This window comes from Crocodylus siamensis, chromosome 1 (genome assembly GCF_052110815.1).
Source record: "Crocodylus siamensis isolate JL-2025a chromosome 1, ASM5211081v1, whole genome shotgun sequence".
Taxonomy (NCBI): Eukaryota; Metazoa; Chordata; order Crocodylia; family Crocodylidae; genus Crocodylus; species Crocodylus siamensis.
The window spans coordinates 23,707,054-23,733,793 of NC_143395.1; the positions used below are offsets into that span (position 1 = coordinate 23,707,054).

Below are 26,740 nucleotides of genomic sequence, written 5' to 3' on the forward strand. Positions count from 1 at the left end.
CTGCCTCTGTGCTGAGATATTCTAGGATCTTCTTCTGGTTGTGTCAGTTGTGAAAGAATTTCTCTGCCCTTTTGAGGGAATTCTAGGCAGGGCATTGAAGAACTATCCTCGCTCAAGATACTTTTCCTATGCAGGCTATTCCCAGATCAATCTAAAGACCAGGCCATTTTTTAACCCATGCCCCTAACCATGCAAAGGAGTTCTGAATCCAAATAATGACGTTCAGGTTGGATGTGAATGATCAGAAGGTTCTAGCCAACATGCATAGATCCACAGACTGAACCAGTGCCATTTCCTCCTGTACAGCATCACAAACCTCCATCGTTTGCTATTTGGACAGGCTGCTGAAACTCATGCCAAGGTCCTTTTGCTGTAGGGAGCTGACAGACACGGGAGGGAAAAAAAGTAGCGCTTTACCAAAAGAGGCATCACATCAATTTGACCCAACTCCCCAGCATCTAATAGCTAGTACGCTTCAGCAGGGCTTTTTGGCACTTTTATCTAATAGCTAATTCAATTAGCTATCAGACAAAGGTGCCAAAAAGCCCTGCTGGAGCATATGAGCTATACAGACACTGAGGAGCTGGGTCAAACGAATGCAGTGCCTCTTCTGGGCATGCTGTGTGCTCAGTACAGGGGCACACTGAGCTGAAAGTAAAGTGCTGTTTTGTTGGTTTTTTCCCACATCTGTAAGCAGCCGTATTTTACTACTGTAATCTTCTCTCAGATCCTGATGCTATTAATCTTTCTCTCCCATCACCTCAGTCACCCCTTTGCAGTCTTCCATAGGGCTCCTCTTTACCACTGCATCCAACAGAGATTTCTTGTTCCAATGTTAAAGTTATTCACTGTCTAGTCTGACCATACCTATCCTACCTACTTATTACCAGTGTCAAATGTACTGGTATTTATATGGACTATCCTTTTGAATAGTTGCTAAGGCGCATACAGCTGTGAATAAGCTTCTCTTTTTTTTGCATTTAAAGTGAAAGAAATAAAATACATACACAATAAAATGCCTTCTAGTAAAGACAACCTGGTGTTAGCTACTACACATTTTTAAAAGAATGATTTTTACATACATTTCAAGGAATATTCTTGCCAAAGAGTTTAGCTGGGAAATGGAATACAACAGCCTATTCTGTTTGGAGCTCCCACCCAGTTCAATTTTCGTATGTGGTATCCAAAACAAATAAAGTGAGATTTCTACAAAAACTGCCTCTTCCTATCAGAATTCATAGCCCATGTACAGTTACCCTGGTGATGCTTAAGCTTATCCATGAAGGTGGACAAATATTGCTCTGTCCAGATTCAAAACAGAATCCAAATAGAATTTCATCTAAAACAGCCAGGAACCATAAACATCTCTATGTGCTTCAACTGATACCACATATGGAAACAGGAATACAACAAAATATATTGGCACATGTTATATAGTTATATGTTGTACTATATGTAAGGCCTGATTCTATTCTGTCTATCAGGTGCCTAAGGTTCCTGGTAGATTTTATTTCCACCAAGCAATGGGTAATATCACTCAGTGGACATGTTACACCATGTGATCTGCTTCATATTCAAAAGGCTAGCTTTCCAAAGAGGGGAAAAAAGCACCCTGGGCACTTGCTCTGCCACACTAAAAACAAGGGAAGCTGGAAAGCTGCTGGCAGGGGCTGTCATCCCTACCATCAGCTGTGCTGTAAATGAGAAGTCAGTTGGGCTATCCCTGGGTAAAAGTCCTGCTCCCCCAACCCTTGTGCAGATCTGGGGAAACCTGTGTGAGCAGTAGGGAGAAAAGGAGAAGGGAAGGAGAGATGGAGGGCAGGGAAGGGCAGGGGCAGAAGCAGCAGGGCTCAAATTCTCCAGTGACCTTCTGAGGTGCTTTTATGTACATCTGCCTGCCCACAGGTTTCCCAAGAAAAAGCTCTATCGTTCTGCGTGTAACATGCCACACATTCAAATTAAAGTGCAATAAAAACAAGCTGCAAAGTTAGTCTACATTTTGCAAGCAACATCTTTGAGATTGGTTCTCCATTTTTATGGCTCTATATCTGACAGTAAATTGCTCAAATGTGTGGCAAGTTACAAGGTACTGTATGATTAACACATTAAGCATACGACAATTGCAATGTCTGCCAGGGGCCTAAGTGGACTGGGGTACCTATGTGCAATTCTATTCCACCCTACTCAAGTCATGAAAATGTATTAGTGCATCTGTTTTTGTAATTCACCATCATGTGGCTCTTAAGACTGGATCAAAAAAGTAGCAAGAAGGAAAAAGACACACCTACCTTTTGCATTACCTCTTTTTCAGTGAGGTGAACAGGGTGGAATAGAATTGAACTTAGTTGCCTAAATCCATTTAGATGTTTATTAGGTGGAATAGAATCTGGCTCTTTTCGGCATCTCTCATACAAAAGCATATTCAAGTATCAACTAAGAGTGTATACATGGGGAAATAGTGTGGATTACCTGGAGAACTGCGAATTCACATACTACCTCATGCCACACTAATTGTTCAATGTACACAGGCCCTCAGGCACTTACCAATTTAGCAAAAAAAGTTCTATGGACCTCCAATGCTTTTAAACAGCTAATAATTCATACAAATGCTAGTCACAATGAATTTCATTGCTGCCTTTGAATTCTGTTATTATGCAATATGTCAAACAGAAGCCCAGAATTATTGATAGTAAGTATCCGAGGAGGGATAAGTCCCATTCAGCACAGGTGAATGATTTACACTCAAAATTACCAAGTGATACTTAAATTATTCTGTAATCTCCTCACTGACAAAACTATGAAATAACTTAAAGGAAGATGTTAGGAGCTTGTGAATGAACTCTCTGACGTGTATCTGTTGAAGCTGCCTGTTCTCAAAAAATGTACATTTCTCTGGCTGCAGTAGCACTGCCCATTGGAATTACTGCAGCTTTGTAAGTATGCTCTAAATCACTAAAGAGGAGTCCACCATTCTGCTATCCACAGAAGATGATGATGCTGTCCCATCATCACATAGTGGAATTTCTTGCAATGGAGCTCTTATTCATCAAGGCTCAGATCTTTTCTGGAGCAACCAGCTATGCTCTTCTTGTTTGAAAGCAAAGTTCAAAATTCAGATCTTATCACTACAAACCAACCAGTAGTCTGTAAATTTTAATCTTGCTATGCAAACACATACATTTGCACTATCCCTTGATAAAAACACACAGGATGCACAAAAAAGATTTACTGAATACTCACTGGCTCACTTTATGATACAATTTTGCAATCCCTTGGTGCGTCCAGTCCTTGCCAAGAGTGGGCAAGATATGGCCTAATGTATCAGACCTGAATAGAGGTGGGGAAAAAATGTAAATGCACTGAAATAACAACTCCCAAAAATATAGTCATATGCAATTTTTATCCTTTTTTAAATAATCTGGAGTGGTATTAATACATGCCCTCCTGCCCAGTCATTTGATTAGTGGTATGGGAAGGTACTCTTTTGGTTAAGGCAATTCAGTTCCCAGTTCTGCTGTTGTGAATTTCCTGTTTTAGCCTGGAAAGCCATTTAATCATATTAATCTCTGTTTCTGGTCTTGTCTTCACAGGGAAGTGCAAGTTAGGGTGTGAATTTCCATCCATACCAGAAGCTCCATCCTAATTCCTCATGCAGATTACTGAGCATGACTTTATGCAGTACAACTTGGGAATTCTTAGTTTGGGCTAATAATATTCACACAGAGCGTGTCTGTGTGTACAATTAATGTGCAGCAATAAACTCCGGTGCATATCATGCCAGAGCTTATTGCTCCCAGGTACCACATTTACATGTGTGCCCAAGACTGCTGTATGTTCAGCTGGGTCAGAACAGCCCCAGATGGCAAGGGAGCCCAAGGGGTCAGCCTACCAACCCATGGCTGCTCCGACCTGGCTCAATATGCTGTGAAGGGGGCAGCTTAGGGCACAAGGGTGCTCCAGTGTGGGACTAGCTGTCAGGTAGCCCCCACACTAAAGCACCCTCATGCCCCAGCCAGCTGGGTCAGCATCTACATGCATGCTGCTGCACACTAACAACTGCACAGGTACTATCCTACAGTGGAGTTTATTAATTTACTGCAGCCTAATAGGGTCACACATGTAGATGCTAAGATTTTACTGCAGAGCTAATTAGTCTCCTCCACAGTAAACTTCTCATGTAGACATGCCCACAGTATGTTAATGTGGAATAGCTGGAGTACCCATTTTCCTTTGTTGACAAGCCCTTGCTTCACCATCTTTAAAACAGTTATACTGATTATTGCTATTTTATAGGAAATAGCTATACTGATTTCACAGATAGTTCCATGTTAAATGTAGGAAATGTATTAATAATTATAATACAAAAGTATCTAGAGCCTGATCTATCACAAGGGGTTCCACTGTGCCAGGCACTGCACATGCACATATTTGGACAGTCTCATAAAGCCAGAATGAAGTTTTTAAGTCCATCCAATTTACCTCATGGGTATGCTGTAACAATTAATTCCTTAATAGGTGAGGATGCTATTAGAAATGACACCCATGAAAAGTCTACAGGCAAATAAGACAGAAGATCAGCATGCTATGTACTAGATTCTGTAGAGCTAAGACTCCAGTCCATGCGGTTTGGCTTTCTATATTTTTTGATTCACTCTGAAGCACAATAAGAAAATGCAAACTCCAAATATTATGATTCTTCGCCCCAGTCATAAATTTATAATGATTTCCTGGGCCCAAAGGAGAACTTGCCTGTGTAGATAAAGCCTTACCTAGTGATAGTTCCATCAATGTCAGAAATAATGACCTTTTCATCCCAGTTCCAGAGGTAGATTGTGCCTTCACAACGGCAAGTGCCTTGATATTGTGTTGTAACACTGAAGGTCACATCATTGGGGCCATTCTTAAGCTTCAGGCTTTTCTGGAAAAACAAGATTATTGTCAAGGTCAAAATGTGCTTCCGAGACAGAACAGCATAAACAGGAAGGGGCGGATTTTGAGTGCAATGTATTCATCTCGTTTCTTTTGATGGGACCTTCTGAAAAACATTAGCTGAGCTCAGCCATAATGGTCACGTAGTATCCTTGATTCATCAGTACAACTAAAAGCAGTGGATGCATCTACATGAGACATTTACTGTGTAGTTGCCTAATTAGTTCCTCAGTAAATGTCTCAGCATCTACACATGCAGCCTTATTAGGCCACAGAAAACTAATAAACCCTATAACAGGTTTGTACTTGTAATTACAAGTACTATTTTTGCTGCAGAGTTGTTTAATGTGCAGCAAAACACATGTAGGCACCTACCAGGCTGGCTGGGGCAAGAAGGTGCTTCACTGTGAGGGCTGCCTGCCAGCTAACCCCACGTTGAAGCATCTTTGTACCTCAGCCAGTCCCTCTGCAGCACTTAGAGCTGGGTCGGAGCAGTCCCAGGCCACCTGCCAGCCAGGGCTACTCTGACCTGGCTCAATATGCTATGGTCCTGGGAACATATTCAAACAGCATGCCTGGGAGCAATAGTTTATTGCATCAAATGAATTGCAAGTGTAGATGCACCCAGCAAGTAGTCCTGCTTTACATGTGAGGAATGAAATAGCCTGAAGTATTCAAACAACAAAAACCAGGATTGGCATCAGCCCCCTGAAAAGCTTCTGACCCTGAAAAATAACTATTCCTGGCTTTGTACAACCTCTGTTTTCAGCTACAGAAAATAACCTTCTCTGTCTCTTAAGACAAAACTATCTCTATTATGATTACTCAAAATGTTCTTTCTCTAAACAGCCAGTGACTGATTGGGCTGGTGAATGCTATATTCCTCAGCACTGTTTACTGATAAAAATTAATTATCTGTGCAAAGATGAGGAGTTTTTCCTAAGTGGCCAAATTTACTAAATCAACTAGTGCTATACCAGGCTTGCACAGCAACGGCACTGTTTGTTGTTTTCAGTCGTGATATCTAAGTGGCCTGAGCCTATTTCCCTGAAATTAATATTCTCCTGGCCACACTTCATTAAAAAAACCAGCTCCTTCAGCAGCTGCTAACTTGAAGAATGTATTTGTGCAAAGGATGCGTTTGGCTACCTGTGAGAGAGGGAAAAAGAGAGACATGTACATGTGCACACACACATAAACACATGGGTGAACATGTGTACATCCATTATATGCATATGCACAGGATGAGATCCTCACCCTTAGTGAGTCCCCTTTGGCCAAGCAAAATGGCTGGAGGGCACTAAAAGCCCTGTTTCCAACTGGGGGAGAATCTTCCCAGGTGTAGGACAACCATAATACTGCTCTCCAAGGCCCTCCCACAAATCGCAGCATAAGGAAATGCTAGTGGTAGAGCTGGAGGCAAAACAAACGTATCAGGGAAGGACTTAAGACTGTCTAAAATTGCACTTTTTGACAAAAATAATGTCTGTCTAAGAAATTTAATTCAGTTCGAAATTTCATTCATTCCAGACTCCTAGTCTGCTGTCCTATACTGTAGATCACAATGCTTCCTGTTGGGATACCTCTGGAATTTGTAACCAAGCAGAATGAAGTTTTTAAGTCCATCCAGTTTACCGCACAGGTATGATGAGACAGGCCATTGCTGTGCAGGTGTCAGGCCACAGTATAGCTGATCTGGAAGATGCTGTAACTCAGAGAGGCCCCAAGCTGCTTAATTTGACAAGGGTTTCTTCAGCCCTCAGGGCCACCCAGGATCAGGAAGCCATAACTGCTGTTACCCTTACGCTATTCTCCTGGACTACTAGTCGTCCCACACCACACACAGGTACTGTATGGATTCTTGCCCACAGTATTATCAGAAGCATGCCCATGTTTCTGATAGTTGAGCCTTAGCCTTCAAGGCCCATTTGGTTTTGGGCTCCACAATTCAAAAATGATGTGGAGAAGCTTGAGAGAGTCCAGAGAAGAGCCACGCGCATGATCAGAGGTCAGGAAAACAGACCTTATGACGACAGGCTGAGAGCCATGGGACTCTTTAGCCTGGAAAAGCGCAGGCTCAGGGGTGATCTGATGGCCACCTATAAGTTTATCGGGGTGACCATCAGGATCTGGGGGAACGTTTGTTCACCAGAGTGCCCCAAGGGATGACGAGGTCAAACAGTCATAACCTACTGCAAGACCGTTTCAGGCTGGACATAAGGAAGAATTTCTTTACTGTCTGAGCCCCCAGCGTCTGGAACAGTCTGCCAGCGGAGGTGGTTCAAGCACCAACATTAAACACCTTCAAGAGCAAATTGGATGCTTATCTTGCTGGGATCCTATGACTCCAGCTGACTTCCTGCCCTTTGGGCAGGGGGCTGGACTCGATGATCTTCCGAGGTCCCTTCCAGCCCTAATGTCTATGAAATTTATGACTAAGTACACACTTCAGAATGTAACTTCTGGGCTCCCATTTCCAAAACCTCAGACACCAGACCAGTGAAAGCAGCATCTCTCACAAGCATGACATTTACCTGTTAATTTTAAAAGAAAAAACCTAATATTTAGTAACATGTGGTAGTAAATAAAAGCAATGTGTTTATAAAGCCCATGTTAGCCTGAAGATCTACATTGTTCCTGATGTACTAGAGATGTGTTTATTGAATTGTGTTCCTGTTAAGAATATAAAAATAACTCACAAGCTGGTCAGAAGTGAGTCGAAGGGTCTTCTTGTAACTGATTCCAGACAATAATGAGAGGTGACTTGAGTTTGTTTGTAATGACCCAATATTTTGTTTGGCAGCTCTAGGGTCTTCATCACTTGAAGAAGATTCATCCTTTATTCTGGAACATTGCACACAGGGAAAATGATGCTATCATCTCTCAGTAAATGCATTTGGGTGACCATTAAAAATGCATTAGCAGTGAATCACTGAATTAGTCAATTGATTCCCTGTTCCTAAGCACCGTCTCTCAGGAGGTCATTTACAATACGGCTTAAAATATATCAATGAAGTGCTGAATCCTCATTCATGCATGCTTCCTATATTCATGCTTAGTTTCTTCTAGTCATTCACTTGTCTATATGCTCATTCTCATCACTTTAACTCAGACAAAAATTAATACACCATGTTGACTTGTAAAAAAACCTCATGCAAGATTTGAAAATCTGTTAGTTGATTTAACAGGAAGTTTCATTCTTAAAGTAAACAAAAAGCAAAGAACTGATTCAGTCTAGGAATGACATAGCAATTAAAGAATAAAACTGTTATCTGAATGTTATTTTCAAAAGGAAAATAGACTGCACCGTTCATTCTCTGAATACTACAGATTTTGGCCAGAAAATTATTCTTTTACTGACCATTTTAGCAAGATTACTCTGTTCAGTAGACTAAATCAAAATGCCTGCAAAATTTTGTTCCTGTGCATGGTATTCCTTTCACTAAAAAGCTTTTTTTTTTTTTTTCAACAGCAAACGTTTTTAGAAATCTGTCAAGAACTATTTTTTTTCCTCACAGTGGAAAGCATTTCAAAGGTAAACAGAGTTATCACATTAGGTAGCGCCTAAAATATTCTTAACACCCTGCCAATCTGATCTTTAAAATACCAGCCTTCACATTCCTTTGTTTCCATCACAGTTGGGTTGTGCATGGTGTTGGGAAGCCCAGACTATAGTGTCAAAGCACCACAGGTTGTGATTAGCAGATATTAAAATACAGCCTGCCGAACTATGTGGTGTTATATCAGGTCCCCAATTGCTACACACTGTTCCACTAGCCATAAAGTGCTTGCCAGCAACATTTTTTTCCCTGACATGTTTCTGAAGTCTGTTACAATTCAAACAAAGAACAGCAATTAAGGAGTGAAGTTTGCTTGATGTTCTAATCCTATTTAAAGCTCATTTTAAAACCACCATCTAAGAGACAACAGGCCTAAATATCATGTATCCTGTCTAGTGAAGAAATTATCCTCTCTGATCTACTCAGTGGATCTCACAAATTTGAGATAGCGTATAAGTAAGGCACCAGCCTTTGTGCCAAACATTTGACCTGGCAGTCTCTAGTCTTCTAAAGAACAAATAGATCCTGATGCCTGCTAGCATTCCTGCAGACAATCTTTCTCCCCCAGACACCATGAAGAGTGATGAAAAAGTATCAAAAGTCCTTTTTTTATCTTTTGCTTGAAAAAGGATTGCTTTTTAATTTATTTAAACTGTAGAGACTGTATTAGAGGTGGTTCTTACTGTCCCCTTCTGGTCTGGCAAATGTGAATGCGGACAGCACAGACATGGGTCCTATTGTCTTCATGGAAAGACCCTATGGCTGAATGCACACGAGCGCATATGTGTATTTTGTGGCATCTCAAAAGTTTGATGATGATGACGACAAATTCAAATGCTACCAGGGCCCTCATTAGGTTTCATAGCACTCCCTGCAGAATTTAAATTCCACTGACGGGAAAAATCTTTCAAGACCATTATGTCTTGTATTCAAGTCTCTCTAAACTTTCTGAGTCTGAGGGAGACTCTTCTCATGAAGTTGCCAACCCAGCTGTAAGCTAGAAATACCAGAGCATCTGCTAAAGAGCCTAATTTTACAAACTTAAGGAGTCCAGTAAAGTATTGCCCCAAAATTGCTTCTGGGTAAAATTTTACCATGCTTCACTGACTTTGGCTTGACAAAGAAGAGAATTGTATTGCAGTTAAATATCACAAAAAAAATAATGAATTCTAGAGTGCAACAGATTACAACTCTCAAACATTTCATTATTGCCTCAACTCAGTTCAAAGATTTGGAGTATCTTGCTTTCATTTTTAAGCAGTCTTCTTACTTGAACTATAGACAATTTTTTGGTACCTCTTTGCAATGGTCAGCTGTAATGATTCCTCTCCTGTGTTAAGTCCATTTCCGATTTCTGGCTTAGTTTCCTAAATCACAAATATGAGAAGTGGTGGATCTATTAGAAGATATATGCTTAAAGGCACAAACCGACTTGCTTCACTTGTGCAAGGAGTCCTAATGATTTCACCAAGACTATACACATAAGAAAAGCAGATGGGATTTGGCTCTGTGCGGGACAACAGGAAAATCACAAGGATTTAACCTAGGTAAGAACTGCTTCCCAGAGCACTAAAATACTCCAACATATTAAAGTTCAGCAGGAACTAACACGCATCTTTATTTGGCAGTTGTATAGAATAGCCAGTTTCTAATGGCAAGAACTGGTAGGAATTGTGGGACTGATCCTGTTGCCCAGCACTGAGCAGAATATGTATTAGCCATATTTCATTCAACAAAGCAATACATTTGTAATATTGTTCCACAGAGTCTTTATAAACTTGAATCCTATGAAATTTCCCCAAAACAAAGCCATCTTTGACAACTTTCTCTCAAAAGGTGCAGATTTTAAAATGTTGGGAAGTTTTATCAGCATTAATAATAAAAACCAATGGACAGCCTTACTATAGCGCTTTCTACCTTAATTATAGCTGTCACATAAATGAACACTTCCAAGAAGAGTAATCTTGTTAGAGTTCAACAAGTTGCAAAACTATACGGCATGAAAAGTGCTATGGAACTATGCACTTGCAAGAGATATAGCTAAAGTTTACAACAATGATTTTTTCATGCAAATTTAGCAGGTTCTGGTAAGCTTTTTTCCTCTCGTCTCAAGGTATTTCAATATTATGAAAGCCAATGAAAAAGTTTTTACTGCAAGTTTTTTAAAGTACTATGTTCAGTGTAAAAGGGATTAGTGATTGCAGTAGCATTTAGACAAATTTTTTAATGTTTATGTAGAGTTCTGAAGCAGAAATTAATATACCTACTACTCTGAGATGGTCAGAAGATGGAGGCATGGGAAGGAGCTGTTACAAAATATGTAAAAACAATGTTTTCATTCACACTTAGGTTGTGTAATTTACAATTTATGATGTAGTAATAAATATCTTTATTTCTTCAAATATAGAAACAGAGCTATAGAAAGTTTAAGTCATGTGGCGGAAGGTGAACACAGAGCTAGTGGCTTAACTGAGATAAGAACTCATCAGTTTCCAGTTCCTACATGCAGGATTAGTCCATTAGATTATGCAGAAGTGAGATTCTTTTAGACAAATGGTGCAGTTAAGGGTTTATCCAAGCCCTCTAAGGTCAGTGTGAGAGTTTTTGATTCTTTCCTAAATTTTGAATCATGACTTAAATTCCTTTCTTGTACAGGTCCTAAATCAGATTGGGTATATAATTATATTTAAAAGCACATTTTTTCTGGAGGATGTATACAAAAGCACATGGGATTCTAACATTAGCCAAAAATATACCCTTACCTCTTTTATAGTGCTATTTCTCCCTCTCCATGAAAACCACCATCTTCCACCTTTCTTGGGCATCTTATCCCTCATTATAGATTCCACAGTGGCCTGTGATAAATGGATGTTAACATAAATAACAGAACACAAAAAAAGGGGGACGGATAACAACACATGCAAACAAAAGAAAATGGCAAACACAACATTAACCAATGATAAATAGAAGAAAAGGAAACATACTGTCTGTGGACCATTAAATTTATTAAAACAAAACTTAATGGTATCCAGAACTGCTCTGAAGTAACTTAAGCATGAATACTTAAAGATTTTTTTAAAGGAAAAAGAAATAAAATCAAAAGGGGGGGAAAAAAGCATAAAGAGGCATTAGTACTGTCTGAAATGGGTAAAAAGAATAGTTTCTAATTCAAGGCTGGTTAATGAAAATCATAAAAAAGAAATACATAAAAAACACAAGCCCAACATTTTGGAAAAGGTCTCAGGCTTGAAGGGGACAAACTAAAGGTTAGAAAAGTATGTTATTCGCTTTAAAAAATAAACTACAGTGTAAGGAATGCAGAGGCAAGGAGTTGTATGATCTCTTTTGTTGGACCAACTATATAGTTGAGAGAGCTGCCGGATAAGTTTTCAGGCATCAAGTGTCCTTCCTCAGGTCTAAAAAAGATGTTCCCCGTCTACCTCTTTTTCAGACCTGAGAAAGGACACTTGATGCTTCAAAGTCTGTCTAACAGCTCTCCCAACTATACAGTTGTTTCAGTGAGAGTTCCACAAAAAATCCTTGCCTTACGTACATTTCCTGGACCTACAACACATTAAAGAAGTATTGTTTTTAAGTGAACATGGCTAATGATACATACCAAAAATGTATATACAGTCACTCTCCCAGGATTAATTTAACGCTAGTTGTTCCTGGGCTACTTTTGTCCTGGAGCAGCCATTTTTGTTCTGGGAGAAAAATCCTGAATATCTGTATACATATGGTTTCTCCTGGGAGAGCAGCAATTCTCCCAGGAATGACTGAATGTCTGTATGTGGCCTGAAGTAAGAGAACTAGATATAGAAATTATTTATCAATAACTACAGTATAGGCAGCAGCAGTAAAAACTTTCTTTCAAAACACACAAAACTGTAAAAATTTGAGATGTTATGATCATCTTTGAGGGCTAAAGGATTTACCTTTCCTATGGTCCATTGCCTCTCTGCTAATACAACAATGATGTTGTTTTTCATCCTACCTTATTTAAGACAATGCTAATTTTATGGAAAGATGATGCTCTATCCTTATTTAAGACTCCAACTTGCTTTCTATTGTAAGCATGATTTTGCCCATTCTCTCCAAATGGGAGTATAAAATTGTAAAGGCTCTAAAGTCAGAGGTTGGCAAAAAGGGCCCACAGGGCAGAGCTAGTCTGCAGAGCCACTGGATCCAGCCTGCAAAGCCAGGAAGCTTTGCCTGTCCTGGCACTAGGCCCAGTCAGCTGGAAATTGCATACATGCTGCTGCTGCTTTTTTCTGCCCCAACTTCCCTGCTACCCAGCTACAGTATGAGCACAACTGGAAGCTGCCCAGCACAGCTCCCCACCAGCTATAAGAAGTGTCCATGCCATTGCTACTTTTCCCTGCTCCCCACTTCTTCCCAAGGCTGTGACATGTAGGTACAGCTTCCAGCCAGTGGAGGGTTATGCCACAACCAAGCAGCTTCCAGCTGCATACAACTCTGATCAAGATATGCTGTATCTAGGGAAAGAATTGTTTTTAAAAAAGGCTCCATTTAGCAAAGAATTTAAGCATGTGCATAATTTTCACTATCTTCTAAAAGGACCAAGACCTTGTAGTGGTCAGGAGGCTTATGCATCCCAATGATCCTCAAAGCTAAGTTGCCCAGACTTGCACACACCTGGCAGGATTACCAATGGCAAACACGCCTGAGGGTAGGTTCCAGACAAACAACAGTCCAAACTCAAGTCCTCAACAGAAGATCATGTGGGAAAACATGCCAGGATCTCAACAGCTGTAAAAACTGAAGAAAGCTCCAGCAAGATGGAGGTTTCCTGTCATCTAGGGTTTTTCATGCCATTGGATTCAGCTATCCACCTTGTCAAGATCATGTGGTTGCTGTTTCTGTGCATCAGCTTCCTCATGTTAAATAAAGTCACATGCAGGCTTCTACCACAGGAAAGAAACACACTTTCCTGTACCAACCTCCAAAAGCCCTGCAGCAATGAACCAGTGGTGACAGAGCCAGTATAGGGCAGCAGGCAGCAGCAGCCAGAAGGTCATCTTGCACCTGGATTGAGAGCAGGGTGCAATTTGGCAGCTGCTACCATGACTCAGAAGTCCTATTAAGGGCCCCCAATGATCATCCCACATGGAGAAGGGGCTAGAAAAGGTGCCCTAAATCTAAACTGTTTTATCTGCTCCTGGCTGGATAACTATGACCAGCATGATCACTCTTTCTGCAGTCAAAAGCATCATAAGAAAACAATGATGTTCATAACATGGAGATTTGCACATTAATGGATAACCAAGAAAATGAATGACCAGAAAGAAGAACAGATATTGGCTCCAGAGAACTAGTGAGATACAATATCGACCTTCTGACTCTGAGTGAGTTGAGACAACCAGATGAGGGTCAGCTGAGGGAAGAGGGTGGAAGTTATACCTTCTTCTGGAAGGAGTAACCAGCCCATAATGGTGTCAGCTTCACCATCAAGAATCAGCTCATCAATCAACTTATGGAGCTCCCTGTGAGCATTAATGAACATCTTTTGTTTAAGCTCTGTGATTTAAACTCAGCAACACCCAGCACACTACCATCATGACACCAAACTTTGGGGCAAAGCATCCATGCCAGAAGATAGGCGGGTGATCCAGGCTGACTTGGACAAGCTCAGCAAATGGGCAGACGAGAACCTCATGGTGTTCAACACCGAAAAATGCAAGGTTCTCCACCTTGGGAGGAAAAACCTGCAGCATCCTTATAGGCTCGGCAGTGCTACGTTGGTTAGCACTACAGAAGAAAGAGACTTGGGGGTCATCATTGACCACAAGATGAACATGAGCGTCCAATGCGATGCTGCGGCTAGTAAAGCGACCAAAATGCTGGCATGCATCCATAGATGCTTCTCGAGCAAATCCCGGGACATCATTCTCCCCTTGTACTCGGCCTTGGTGAGGCTGGAGCTGGAGTACTGCATCCAGTTTTGGGCTCCACAATTCAAAAAGGATGTGGAGAAGCTTGAGAGAGTCCAGAGGAGAGCCACGCGCATGATCAGAGGTCAGGAAAACAGATCTTACGATGACAGGCTGAGAGCAATGGGACTCTTTAGCCTGGAAAAGCACAGGCTCAGGGGTGATCTGATGGCCACCTATAAGTTTATCAGGGGTGACCACCAGGATCTGGGGGAACGTCTGTTCACCAGAGCTCCCCAAGGGATGACGAGGTCGAACGGTCACAAACTCCTGCAAGACCGTTTCAGGCTGGACATAAGGAAGAATTTCTTTACTGTCCGAGCCCCCAAGGTCTGGAACAGTCTGCCAGCGGAGGTGGTTCAAGCACCTACACTGAACACCTTCAAGAGTAAATTGGATGCTTGTCTTGCTGGGATCCTATGACCCCAGCTGACTTCCTGCCCTTTGGGAGGGGGCTGGACTTGATCTCCCGAGGTCCCTTCCAGCCCTAATGTCTATGAAATCTATGAAATCATCAGTGCATATGCCCCAACACTTGATGCTGATGGTCAAAGAACAGTTTTACTCCAGCCTTGACTACATTATGACCAATATTTGCAAGGAAGACAAGATCTTTCTCCTTGGTGACTTCATTGCCAGGGTCAGATATGACCTGGAACTCTGGAGTGGCACCACTGGGAAGGAAAAAGTAGGGAAAGCCAACTCCGATGGCATACTTCTCCTAAGCAAATGCACAGAGCATGGTCTTGTCATCACAAACACCACCTTCAGACAGAGTGACAAATACAAAAACACATGGAGACAACCTCGCTTTAAGAATGGCACCTTCTTGCCTATGTTATTGCTAGAGCCTGAGATCCAATGGATGTCCATATCAGATGAAGAATTGATGACTGCTGAACTCTTGAACACGAGTCAAGAAGGTTAACAGCATACTGGACTGTGTTAGTAGGAGTGTTACCAGCAGCTCAAGGGAAGTAATTATTCTACTCTATCCTTCACAAGTGAGGCCACATCTTGAGTACTATATAAAGTTTTGGGCCTCTCAACACACAAAAGGATGTGGACAAGTTGGAGAGAGTCCAGCAGAAGGTAATGAAAATGATTAGGGGGAACATGACGTATAGGGTGATAGATAATAATAATGGAAACATTTGGTGTCAGCTGCAACAACAGCTGAGGATTTTGATGGGGGTGTGTTGATGCTCCCGCTGGAATTAAAAACTGGAAGTTCCTGGATACAGAGTCTTGTCCCTCCACTCAGGGTTCAACTGATCGCTATATTTGGGATCAGGAAGGATTTTGACCCCATGGTTAGACCAGCCCAATCTGTCGGGGGGGGCGGGGAGGAGGGAGGTTGCCTTGCTCTGTAGCTGGGAGAGTTGTCCTCTTCCTTGAATTTCTTGAGTGTATTTTAGCAGGAGGACTTTGATGATGTCCTCATCTCTCTGCTTTATTTATAGCAGGTTAGCGTTCCTGCTATTCTGGGGCAATGTGCTTTGTAGTTGTGCAGCAGAGTTGTTTGTTTAGTCTTAGGAACAGATTAGACAAACACATGTATGGGATAGTTTGGATAGGGACTTGGGCAAGATGACCTCCTGAGGTTCCTTTCAACCTTATTTTCTATTATGTTATAAATGTTAATTTCTGGGGTAAAGTTAACCCATACAAATCTTTCCAAGCGACAAGTATTTGTAAGACCTGGTAAGAACTAGCAAGGCCTCATCTGGAGTACAGTCCCTAGTTCTGAACAGTATATTTCAGGAAGGTTGTGGAACAAATGGAGAGAGAGTCTAGAAGAAAGCAACAAAAAATAACAGGTCTAGAAAACATAAGCCCTGAGGAAAGGTTGAAAGACCCAAGTTGTCTAATCTAGAGAACAAAAGGCTAAAAGGAGGATATCACAACAATCTTCTAACATGTAAAAGGCTACAACAGTGAGAAAGGTTGTAACCTGTTCTCCATGTCCATTGGGTTTAAGATGCCACAAGAGAGATGTGGCTAGGGGGAAATATTCTAACTGTAAAGATAGTTAAAAGTTGAAATAGATTACCTAGATTGACTGTAGAATCTCTATTACTGAAAGTTTAAGAGCAGGACAGACAAATATCTGTTAGGAATTGTTTAAGTATGGTTGATCCTGCCTTCAGGTAGGGGAATGGACTATAATAATTTCTCAAGATCCTTTACACCTCTATTTCCTATAATTCTACAATGCTTTTATTCAGTAGTCATTCTTCCTTTGACTGGTTCATTCCACTAATAACTGGAAGGCAAGTGCTGGTGTTTAGGGGGAAAAAAGCAGTATATTTCATATGCATGAAAGATGTTTTGACTGGTAACCAAAGAGAAGAATGGTGAAGTCTTGAACCCATTGAAATGAATGGCTAAACTACCCTTCATTTCATCCCAACTGAGATGTAACCCTGAATCTCCTAATCAACCCACCAAAAGCACCGAGATCAGTAAAATATTTGCAGTGACACACAAAACTCAATTGGTTGTACAATTCATTACTAACCCAAAAGTGGCCACATCTGCTTGAGCTTTAGTACTTGCATAAATTACTGTACAATAGTGTCAGAGCATGTTTTTTTTCAGACACTATGGCGCAATAGTTTGTTACTACTGCGAAGAAGCATCACATCATGGTTAGTGCCCACCAACGCCACTGCACAGTAGCATCTTATGTAGACATGCCCACTGAGACCAAATTCACTAGATGTTTGCAAATATGGGGCAGTTTACTTTGGGGCTGTATGTTACACTACAGTTGCATAGATTTACAGCTGTATGTGGTCCTGACACAAAGGCACACTAAGTAATGCTGTGGCACTGACTGAACATGTGTCTTAGGGTGTTTATATGTGTACTCTGGGAGGCAGGGTGGGACACTTTAATTAGAAAGCCATGCCAATTGAAAGTGCCCAAGTATCATATGTATCAGTATTCCTGTGCTGAAAAAATGGCAGCAGTGTGCTTTGTATTAAAGCTCATTTGACGAGCCTTAGTTCAAAGCACTCCACCTCCATTTTTCAGCGTGGGGATGCCAATACACATGATGTCAGCAGCTAGTAGAGCACATTCATTTCCATGCTGCAGCAGACTCAGTTAATTGAGCACATCAGAGCAGCCTCCCTGCACATGTATAGGAGCCCTTAGATTTTCAGTGAATTAGGTTCCAAATTCAAAATGACACTAAGAGGTTTTGAACTCACGTGGATCAAAACCAGAGATAATATCTGCGTAGAAAGCAACACTGAAGAATGGCTGTTTTCCCAACAATGTCCTATTAATGAACCCTGTACAATGAGGAGCACTTCTAAGGGTAAGACAGTTTAGGTACTATGGTCTATTGAATTTGTGGCCAACCGGGGTACTGATTAGTGCCAAATATGATATTTATTACTTAGCAGCCATTTATAGAGCATCTCCACACTGAGTCTTGATATGGAAACCTGACCACCAGACAGACATTGGACCAAGCCCACCAATTCATTTAACATAAGCCACCAAACAGCTGTCAGATGCTCATAGCAATCTGTTGCTCCCAGGCTGCTTGGCTTGCAAATAAGTAACTTAGCAGTGGAAAACACTGTATCCAATTACAAATCTCCCTAGAGAACATACGCTTCTTTTCTGGAACTTCAAGCAAGGCCTACTACTGTAACAACTGTCCAAATCTTAGTCTTGACTTCTACTGAGATTACAAACTCTATGCAGACATAGTAGAAGACACAGACACCAAATATTCAGTTACAGAATTCAGTTGTCTGTATAAATATAATCTATGCTGAGAAGCCAACAAAAGAGAAGCGAGGATAAATCATCAAGAGGGACTTTCACTTTTAGGACTTTTTAGCTCTAAATACTTTGAATATTTTTGTAACCCAGTAAATAAATAATGTAATGTAGACAAAATTTAGCCTTGCTCACTCTGGCTATATCTAGACAAGCACAACCACATCAGTGATGCCACATAACACACGTTCAGCTGTTCCCCCTGCTGCAAGATAGCCATCTGCGTAAGCGGGGGGGGGCTGGAGAGGGTGACTCTGGGAGATCTCAGGGTCAAAAATCCCATGCAAAAAAAAAGACCAGAGTGGGGCACACAGGGGCAGCAGGCACTACCCAGAGCCATACTTTGTCTGCCACTGCTACTGCAGCCCCAGGAGGCCCCCACGACCCCAAGTAAGGCTTCTCGGGCCAGCACAGTGCTGGCCCCAGGCCCACCTACCCCACTCAGGGTAACCTACCACACACCAGAAGGCGCATAGCACAGGGATTCCCCAGGGACAAGATATGCCACTGCTTTGTGTCCCCAGGGAAACAAATGCCCACATCCAGGGCTGAATTTGGCCCCAGGTTCTCAGCAGAAACTAAGTATGCTGGTTATGCATAAGCAGCTACTTTCTGTGCACATATCCTTCTGTACAATAAGGCTACTTTTTCTGTGTTTGCAAACTTGATTTTCTTATGGAAATGCAAAATGCCGCAGTTCTGACATTGTTCCAAATGACTTCCATGTTCAATCTTACCTTTGGCAAAGGTTTCTGAAACGCTTGCATTGCCAGGAGGAGTGGAGCAGCTGTTGTCCAATTGTAGTATCTACGAAACCAAACAAAAAAACTTACTCTTCCACTTTATGCTCCCAAAGACTCCAATCCACAACGTAATATGCATCACACAATAGATTAATACGATAGAGTTTTGTTAAAATAAAGAAGAAAACTACAACATTTGGACCAGATGAGCATCAGAAGACCCATCTAATTTAATTAATATAGCTGGGTCTTCACAAGTATTTTCCACAGGTTCTTGGGAAATCATGGAGAAATGGTATTGCACATCCATTCCGTATGCCTATGCCAAAGCTCATTATTACAGCATAACCTACATTTTCTACAAGCCAAACATATTGTTTCTGATACTTCAACACTCTATACAAATGCTAAGGGATGGGTTCTGTAAGGTGTAGAATTTCTTCTGTGGTATTATTGAATGTACCTTCAACTTCCCATGTTTAAACAGAAGACTAAATCCTGAGAGGCTTTACACATCTACTCATAAAAATGTAGCTTGCACAGCTCGTCACAGCATACCTCTGCTCTGTCTGGACACCTCCTACCCTGGACAAGTGGACGGGCCATGCTTTTTGACAGCAGTCACAAGCTCAGTAAGGATGCAATATAGATGTGATCCTAAAGAACACTATGTCATTAAGTCTTCACTGATTAATCTTCTCTTCACAACATGCTACAACTGTGGTGCTCAAACTTTTGTGCCCTGCTGGCCTAATGAGTGGCACAGTGGAGAGCCCCATGGGCTGGGCAACATGGCTCCATGGGCCAGATCTGGCCTGCAGACTGGAGGTTGAGCACCCTTGCCCTACACCATTGGCAAGTATCATTACCTCTATTTTACACAGAAGGCACAGAGAAGATAAGCAATTTTCCCAAGACAACATCAGCACCCAGGAAATTAGGATGCGATATTCCTCTCATAGAACATTGTATGGAGTAGTCATGAGCAGACCACAGTGCTCATTGCTCAAATCTGCCAAATCCCAATCTAAGAGCAAGGTTTACATGATATTTCATTTTAATTATTTTGATTATGAATGCAGTTAGCACTCAGTGCTATCCATTGAAATGCAAATTGGGTTTACTGTGACTAGCTGCCAAGAGTTTCTGGGCAGGTGTAACTAGGTAGCAGAAGAGGAAGAAGTAGCTGGAGATTTGACTTTTTCAAAGTAGGAAAACAGGAATCCGTTTTCCAGCAAAAATGGAGCTGCTGCAAGCACTAAGGTAGTGCTACAAAAATACAAGTGTTATTGCTACAGGACTTGACTTGTTTCCTGTGAAATATACTTACTTGTTTCCAATCTTAACCACAAGATTGGGGTCATCAATGATGGCAGGATTGTCCACAAACTGCTGATACGTTACTGCATGCTCTAAGAACTGATCTGTTGTTAAAAAAACAAACAGAAGTTAATTATGCCCATATAGGCTGCCCATTCTAAAAGCATCTCAGAGAGCTAAATGTCATCCTTCACTATTGGGGTGCTGAGATATTCAGTACTATGGAGTCAAGTTACTTAGGGCCCCAATCTTGCCAGATGCTAAGCACTTTTTTGAAGCTGCTTTTTTAACTCACAAGAGATGGTCAATGAAAGTCAGGAATATTATCAGCATCTTGCACTATCACCTTAACACCTGGAGAAATTGTGCCTTATACTGCTCGGCATTAACTGTGCTCCAGCCATGAGTTATTCAGTCAAATAGCACTAGGACTATAGCTCTAGTGCCTGATCAGAACCTAAGGGAGAGTGAGAAATGTTTGTGCTCTGTGAATAAACCCTTCATGTATTGTCCTGTCCTCAGAAATTGGAAACATGATTAACTAAAGCACAAAAATCACAGACCCATAGAAAAGCATGGCAGAAAGAGACCACTGAGGGTCATCTAGTCCAACCTCCTGCCTGAAGCAGGATCATCCCTATCCAAACCTTCCCACGCAAGTCCTCAACTAACCTATTATTAAAACTACACAGTCAGCACTGTCAGACAACCACAATGCATAACACTTATCACAGGTAAAAGTGCAGGGAAATGGAGTCACTGTCTTGCTGCTGCAAAGTTTGTTAAAACACATTTGAGAGATCGAAGCAAGAGGGCAATATCCCCTTCTATAGAGGAAGGCAAAATCCCCCACAATTCACACCAATTTGATGATGGGATAAAATTCCTTCCTGCCTTACAAATGTGGCAGAGCAGCAAGACCTGCTATCTAGCACCCTATTGGCTTTTTAACCCTAGCTCTGGTGCACCCAATTCAAAATCTCCAGCACTGGATACAGTGCTTCTGAGGAAGGTGAAATAAAAAACCTAGACATGTAATAGTAGGAAGGGGGGGAAAAAGTCTCTCTCAGCCCCATGCATCAACCAGCAAACTCCAGAAAGATAGTGAATACCCACAGTAGAGCAGAGGCATAGTTCCCTGACCAGTGCTTATCCAAGCTTTTCTTGAAAACCTCCAGTAATAGAGATTCCCCAACTTCCCAAGGCAATCTATTCCATTGCCTCACTGATCAAACCATGAAGAAATTTTTCCTGATATCCAATCTAAACATACTTTACTGCGACTTCAAACCACTGGATAAATATAATTACAATGTATTACCATATATGTGAAATATAGTTTACAAACCGTGCTTGAATAAAGTATCAGTCTTAGATACTCCTATGGCCCTGACTACCACCACATCTGCCCTCCTCACAGTCTTTAATATCTTCATCTTCAAGCACCCATTTAAGGGAAGGAAGTGCTGTTATACCCAATTTACACATGAAGAACAGAGGTAGTGACATCACACCTGACAGCTCTGGTAAAGCTGGGATCTTCCCAGTCACAGGTTGGTGTCCTAACCTCTGGATATTCTTCTTCTCTACTGGTACCACAGATAAGAATGTAGTAATCATACTGTACTACAAGGTAATTTAGGAGGTAAAGACACCATTTTATTACTAATGCACAAAACCAGCAGTATGAAGTGCAGAATGTTAAAATAAGTAGTATTGTATTAATAGCCCTAGAAATTCTGAGACCATTCCTAGCCGTCTGAAAAGTGCTACTTATTCCTTCAAGCTTAAATCCCAGTTAACCACAAGAGGGCACTGACGAACCTTGTCTTACCCAAAGGACCTTGTCTGCCAAGAGGGCACTGTTTCATTTTTAACAGATGCTGAGATTTAAACAACATGTAATGGCAAGGTGCATGCTCATACCATACCTTTTGTTATTTCTTTGTTGTCACTAAGACCACCACAGAGTGAAATGGCAATGGAGGGCAAATCTCTTATTCCATCAGAGACACTTTCAACACCACTGTCAACACCTGAACTTCCAACAGACTGAGGAGACTGATTGGTGGACCGTGGTCCATTTTCATTTCCATTCTTATTATGTAAAGTATTATCACCACTGAAAAAATAAATTGGGCTTTTAGTCCTCATTGCTTTCACCCTCATAGAAACAAACACTATTTTACATGGTAATTGGCTTGCCTAATAAGAATTTAAACTCCTTACTGAACACAAAAGCTCCACTGCTTCATCTATGTACCTCAGCAGTACAAGCACTTTAAAAGTGTTTGTACTGGTATAACTTTGTGCATAGGATGGGGAAAATGTTAAACGCTTTTCTTGTCATGCTAAATTATGATATGCAATGAGAACCAAAAAATTGTTAAAAGAAATACTAATGAAAACTAAACCAAAAATAGCAATGATGTGTTTTGGCTCAAAATACATTTTCACAAGCATATACACTGTAAATATCGCCCCAAAATAATATTCTATAATGCAAAATGTAGATGATCGCAAACTGTAGACTATTAAGATGCTTTGAGTAATGAATAAGTAATACTAATATTAACATTAGTAAATTCTAGGTCAATCAAAAAGACTATCAGTTTCAGACAGGGTCTTATGCACAAGTGTGGAATGCTTTAAAAGCTTCAAGAATACCAGCTTCTCTATGCATAGTTTTGTTTATCTTTCTCCAAGTCCCATTAAACTTAGACTTTCTTTCAAGAAACACAAACTATTCATGACATGCAATAGAACTGTTTGGTGCAATGACAGCTGAAAAAGAACTCTCAGGAGAAGATGAGTATTTAAATACTATTATTTAATACAAACAAATAATGTATACTTTTTGGGGAAATACAGTGCAGCAACTTCCGGATCCATGTCGGTGAGGTCATCTAAATAGACACCATCGGCACCAAGATGCCGACTTCGTTTATCTGTAAACACAGAATAAATAACTACATGAGTAAGTGTTTTCCAAATAAAGGACTGGAATTAAAAAAAACAACAACAACAGTATGGTTTACAAGTTCCATAGTACATAAAACATATGCAGATAATTTGAGATAGAAAGAAAATATGTGATTATCATTGCACAGCCAGATGTTTCAATCCTGGCAGCTGAATTCAGATTTGGCTTTAGGTGCTCAAAGGACTCAGAAAAAGGCTGAGTTTCTGAGGTACTGAACCCTTACAAGTCCAAATAGAGCCGACTGGGAATTAAAATAATTGACATTTTAGAATGCTTTGTGTTTATTCCTTTCTCTCTAAGGTATTCATTTGCTACTGTCCCTCCCACCCTCCAACTGTGAGGACCTCATAATCTTTGATATCTTTAGCTTCATAACTTCCCTGTGAGTTGGGAAAATAACATTATCCCCATTTTATAGCTGGTAAAAGGAGGCACAGAAAGGCTGAGGTTCATATCTTCAAAGATATAGTAATCAAAACAGTTAGATCTGGGCCTAAGTAGCTTGCTTCAAAACAGCCATGACAAGTAAAGGACGTGAACCTAGGTCTCTAGTGAGTCCCCTCTATACTGGGCCACCTTTGGTCTCTTGTTATAGCTAATGTCAGAAATGGCAAGGTCATGATATTCTGACTTAGTACTGCAAACTCCCATTAGCATTCTTTACCCAAACACACAAAACTCCTCCTATTCTAATAGGAGTGATCCAAAAAAAATTATTTAAGGCTTGAATGCTAGGTAGAACAACTCTATAATTTCTGTCCTCAAAAACATGGAACTACTGAAGGGGCTGAGAAACAGACGTGTGATAATGTTTTCTGGTACAAAGGTTAAAGCACAAAATTCTGATGTTTTGGATAATCCCTGGAGAATTTGGGGTCTACAAAAATATGAACTGTGAACAAGTAAAACTCATGTAGATATTATGGGCCAGACTCAAGTCTGCTTATTAAGTCAAAAGTCAACTTAAGCACGTAAGTGCAATTCGACTGCACCTCACTTGAGTCCTTGAAAAACCATTAATGCAAAAGGTGGGTAGGTCCTCCTCCTCCTTACTGGGTTTTTGGTTTTTGTTTTGGGGGTTTTCTTGTGACTCAGTCTTAAGGATAAAGTGGCTGTTGTTGCAAAAGTAGATGCATTAATGGATTATCAGGGATTTGAGCAGGATGGAATAGAATCACACTAAAATCCAATTACACACTTAGTAGGTGGAACAGAGTTTGACCCTGTAAACTTATGGAAAGATTATTTGGCATTATCTTTGGCAAATAGAAAGAAATTAATCAGACAGAATTCTACCCTATGAACTTAAGAAGATTATGTATATGCTAAAGAGACCTGCAGTTGCTTATATGACATGAAACCACTTACTTTTGTAGTATGTATAATGTTTACCTACGAGACATTCTGAAATGTCTTTTTGAGGCTGGGGTGTTCCAAGAGGTAACGGCAGAACGTCATAATGGCAGCATTCCCTACAAACACTAACATGCTTGTACCATAAACTACGGCAGTACCTGGATTTTCTGTCAGTACAAGTTCTATAGCCTTTTTCCTGTGCTTTGATCTACTAAATGTCAGAAAAACCCAAGGGATAAAATCCTCATTCCATACCTTTATTATTAAAGAGTATGCACAACTAACCTGCATTTAGCTGCTGATGATGTAAAAGGCTTATGTATTTTCAGCATAACCTAAAATGATCTTATTAGTTCTGAATGTTCTAGATTAGTGTGTCTGAGTACAGAATATCTTATCATACTGGGACCTACAAGCAAAATCATGTACATACACCGTAGAAGCAAATGCTCTACCTTTCTTTTTGGAGGGTGAATCTGTTTTACTAACTGGCTGAGCTAAGCAAGCTGCAGCTTGTTTTATGTCTTCATTTGCAGGCAGAGGTGCTGCAACTACTCCTGCAGACTCTGTCTCTGGTTGATTTATCTCAGCTGGTTCTGGCTGGGGCTCAGTTTCTTCAGGAGCTGCAGTATCTGCCTGTCCAAGAGCAGGTAAAGGAGATACACTGCCAAACTCTTCTGTAGGAGCACTTTGTATGACCCAAAAGTGAGTGCTTTCAGAAGGATTTACATTCATCACACCAGCTTCTTTAGCCTTGAGTGAAGTGGACTATAGGGGGAGAAAAAAGAAAACAGATGAAGATCAAGAGGCATCTGAGGAAAAGGCAACACAAAGTTCTCAAGGTGCTATACAAAGCTCTGTTTTACAATGCCATATTTGACTTTGAGTTCAGTGGGAGGTTAAGAATACCAAGCTATCCTTTGAAACTGAATAAGTCTCTTAACACTGATAATTTGCAGGGAGAATTCTCAAGAAAGCCAGTTATAGATCAAAACCTGTTAAGTAAAACACACTCAGAACATTTTGTATTAACTTTCTAATACAAAGGAGAATCTTTCTTTGTTGTCTTGGTGTAGTTTCTGCCTGAAGTTTACCAGTTTAGTGTGGCTTGGCTTTGGTATTATTCACACTATACATACACATAGCAAACCTGGCTTGGTATGGTATTGGATCACTGATTCATATATGCACCAAGTAGGCATGTATCTTCATCTGACCTGAGTGCCAAATATTGAGCTTCTGCATTTGCCTGCTGTTAATACAACTTGAGTACTTCACATAGACTGAACAGCTGTGTTCTGAAGATTAATAAATCTGTAGCAAACATGCCTCTTAGTTGGTTGCACAGATTATATTTTCTAAACTCTATCAGTGACTTAAGAATCCAAGTCCCATTGACTTTTACTGGGTTGTAGGTCCCTCAAACATTTAGATCCAGAATTTTTAAGGTATTAAGGACCTCCCAAAAACACCTTTAAGTATCTAGATCTTTAAAAATTTCACCCTGTATCATGTATCCACAGGATAATCACAAGACACAATGGAATTGTATGTGCTGATTTCAGTTACGTGAAAGGGAAAAAAATCTGCAATGCAGAATTACAGATGGAGCCAAGATTTTCAAAATTAACTAATGACCTCAAGTGTTCATCTTAACACTGTGAAAGAATCCAATATTGAAATATGGTTGGTCAGCAATTTCTGAAAAGCCCTGTAAAGATTTCTGCAGTCTGGCATTCAAAAATCAGAGCTCCTAAAAATCACTAGTCACTTTTCTGAAATACTGGCCAGTAATTTTATATATAGATGAACCCTGAACAACAGCACTCCAGTCAATTCCCACAAAGTTCTACAAAGAGTCCTTGTTCCTCCCTTATCAGGAAACCTGTTGCTGTTTGGTGAGGATGAGTGCTTCTGAGGAAAAAAACCTTTAAAAGCTTTCTGAATTCCCTCATCTGGTCATCTGTTAATAAAATCATTTAAAATGCAACCTCTGGCCATAGAATCATAGAGAATTATGGAGAAGTAGGGCTGAGAGGGACCTTCATAGGTCATTTAGTCCAACCCCTGCCTGAGGTAGGACCGCCACTGTCC

The 26,740-nt window shown here is 40.7% G+C and overlaps 1 protein-coding gene across 6 annotated transcripts in view; it reads right to left on the bottom strand.

The window, feature by feature from the left end:
• LPIN1 (lipin 1) overlaps positions 1–26,740 on the bottom strand; it is a 137,541-nt gene that overhangs the window by 12,839 nt on the left and 97,962 nt on the right. For 5 of the 6 annotated variants that reach the window (XM_090031964.1, XM_090031945.1, XM_090031955.1 and 2 more), the window contains 10 exons: positions 25,102–25,414; positions 23,162–23,255; positions 22,239–22,429; positions 20,318–20,411; positions 18,982–19,051; positions 11,252–11,344; positions 9,786–9,856; positions 7,629–7,773; positions 4,770–4,918; positions 3,241–3,327 (listed from right to left, as the gene is read on the bottom strand). In XM_090031964.1, the coding sequence (XP_089888090.1) occupies positions 3,241–3,327; positions 4,770–4,918; positions 7,629–7,773; positions 9,786–9,856; positions 11,252–11,344; positions 18,982–19,051; positions 20,318–20,411; positions 22,239–22,429; positions 23,162–23,255; positions 25,102–25,414 (1,307 nt within the window). Of the gene's footprint in view, positions 1–3,240; positions 3,328–4,769; positions 4,919–7,628; positions 7,774–9,785; positions 9,857–11,251; positions 11,345–11,473; positions 11,552–18,981; positions 19,052–20,317; positions 20,412–22,238; positions 22,430–23,161; positions 23,256–25,101; positions 25,415–26,740 lie in introns of all 6 variants that reach the window. The other variant, XM_090031991.1, reaches the window with a different exon arrangement.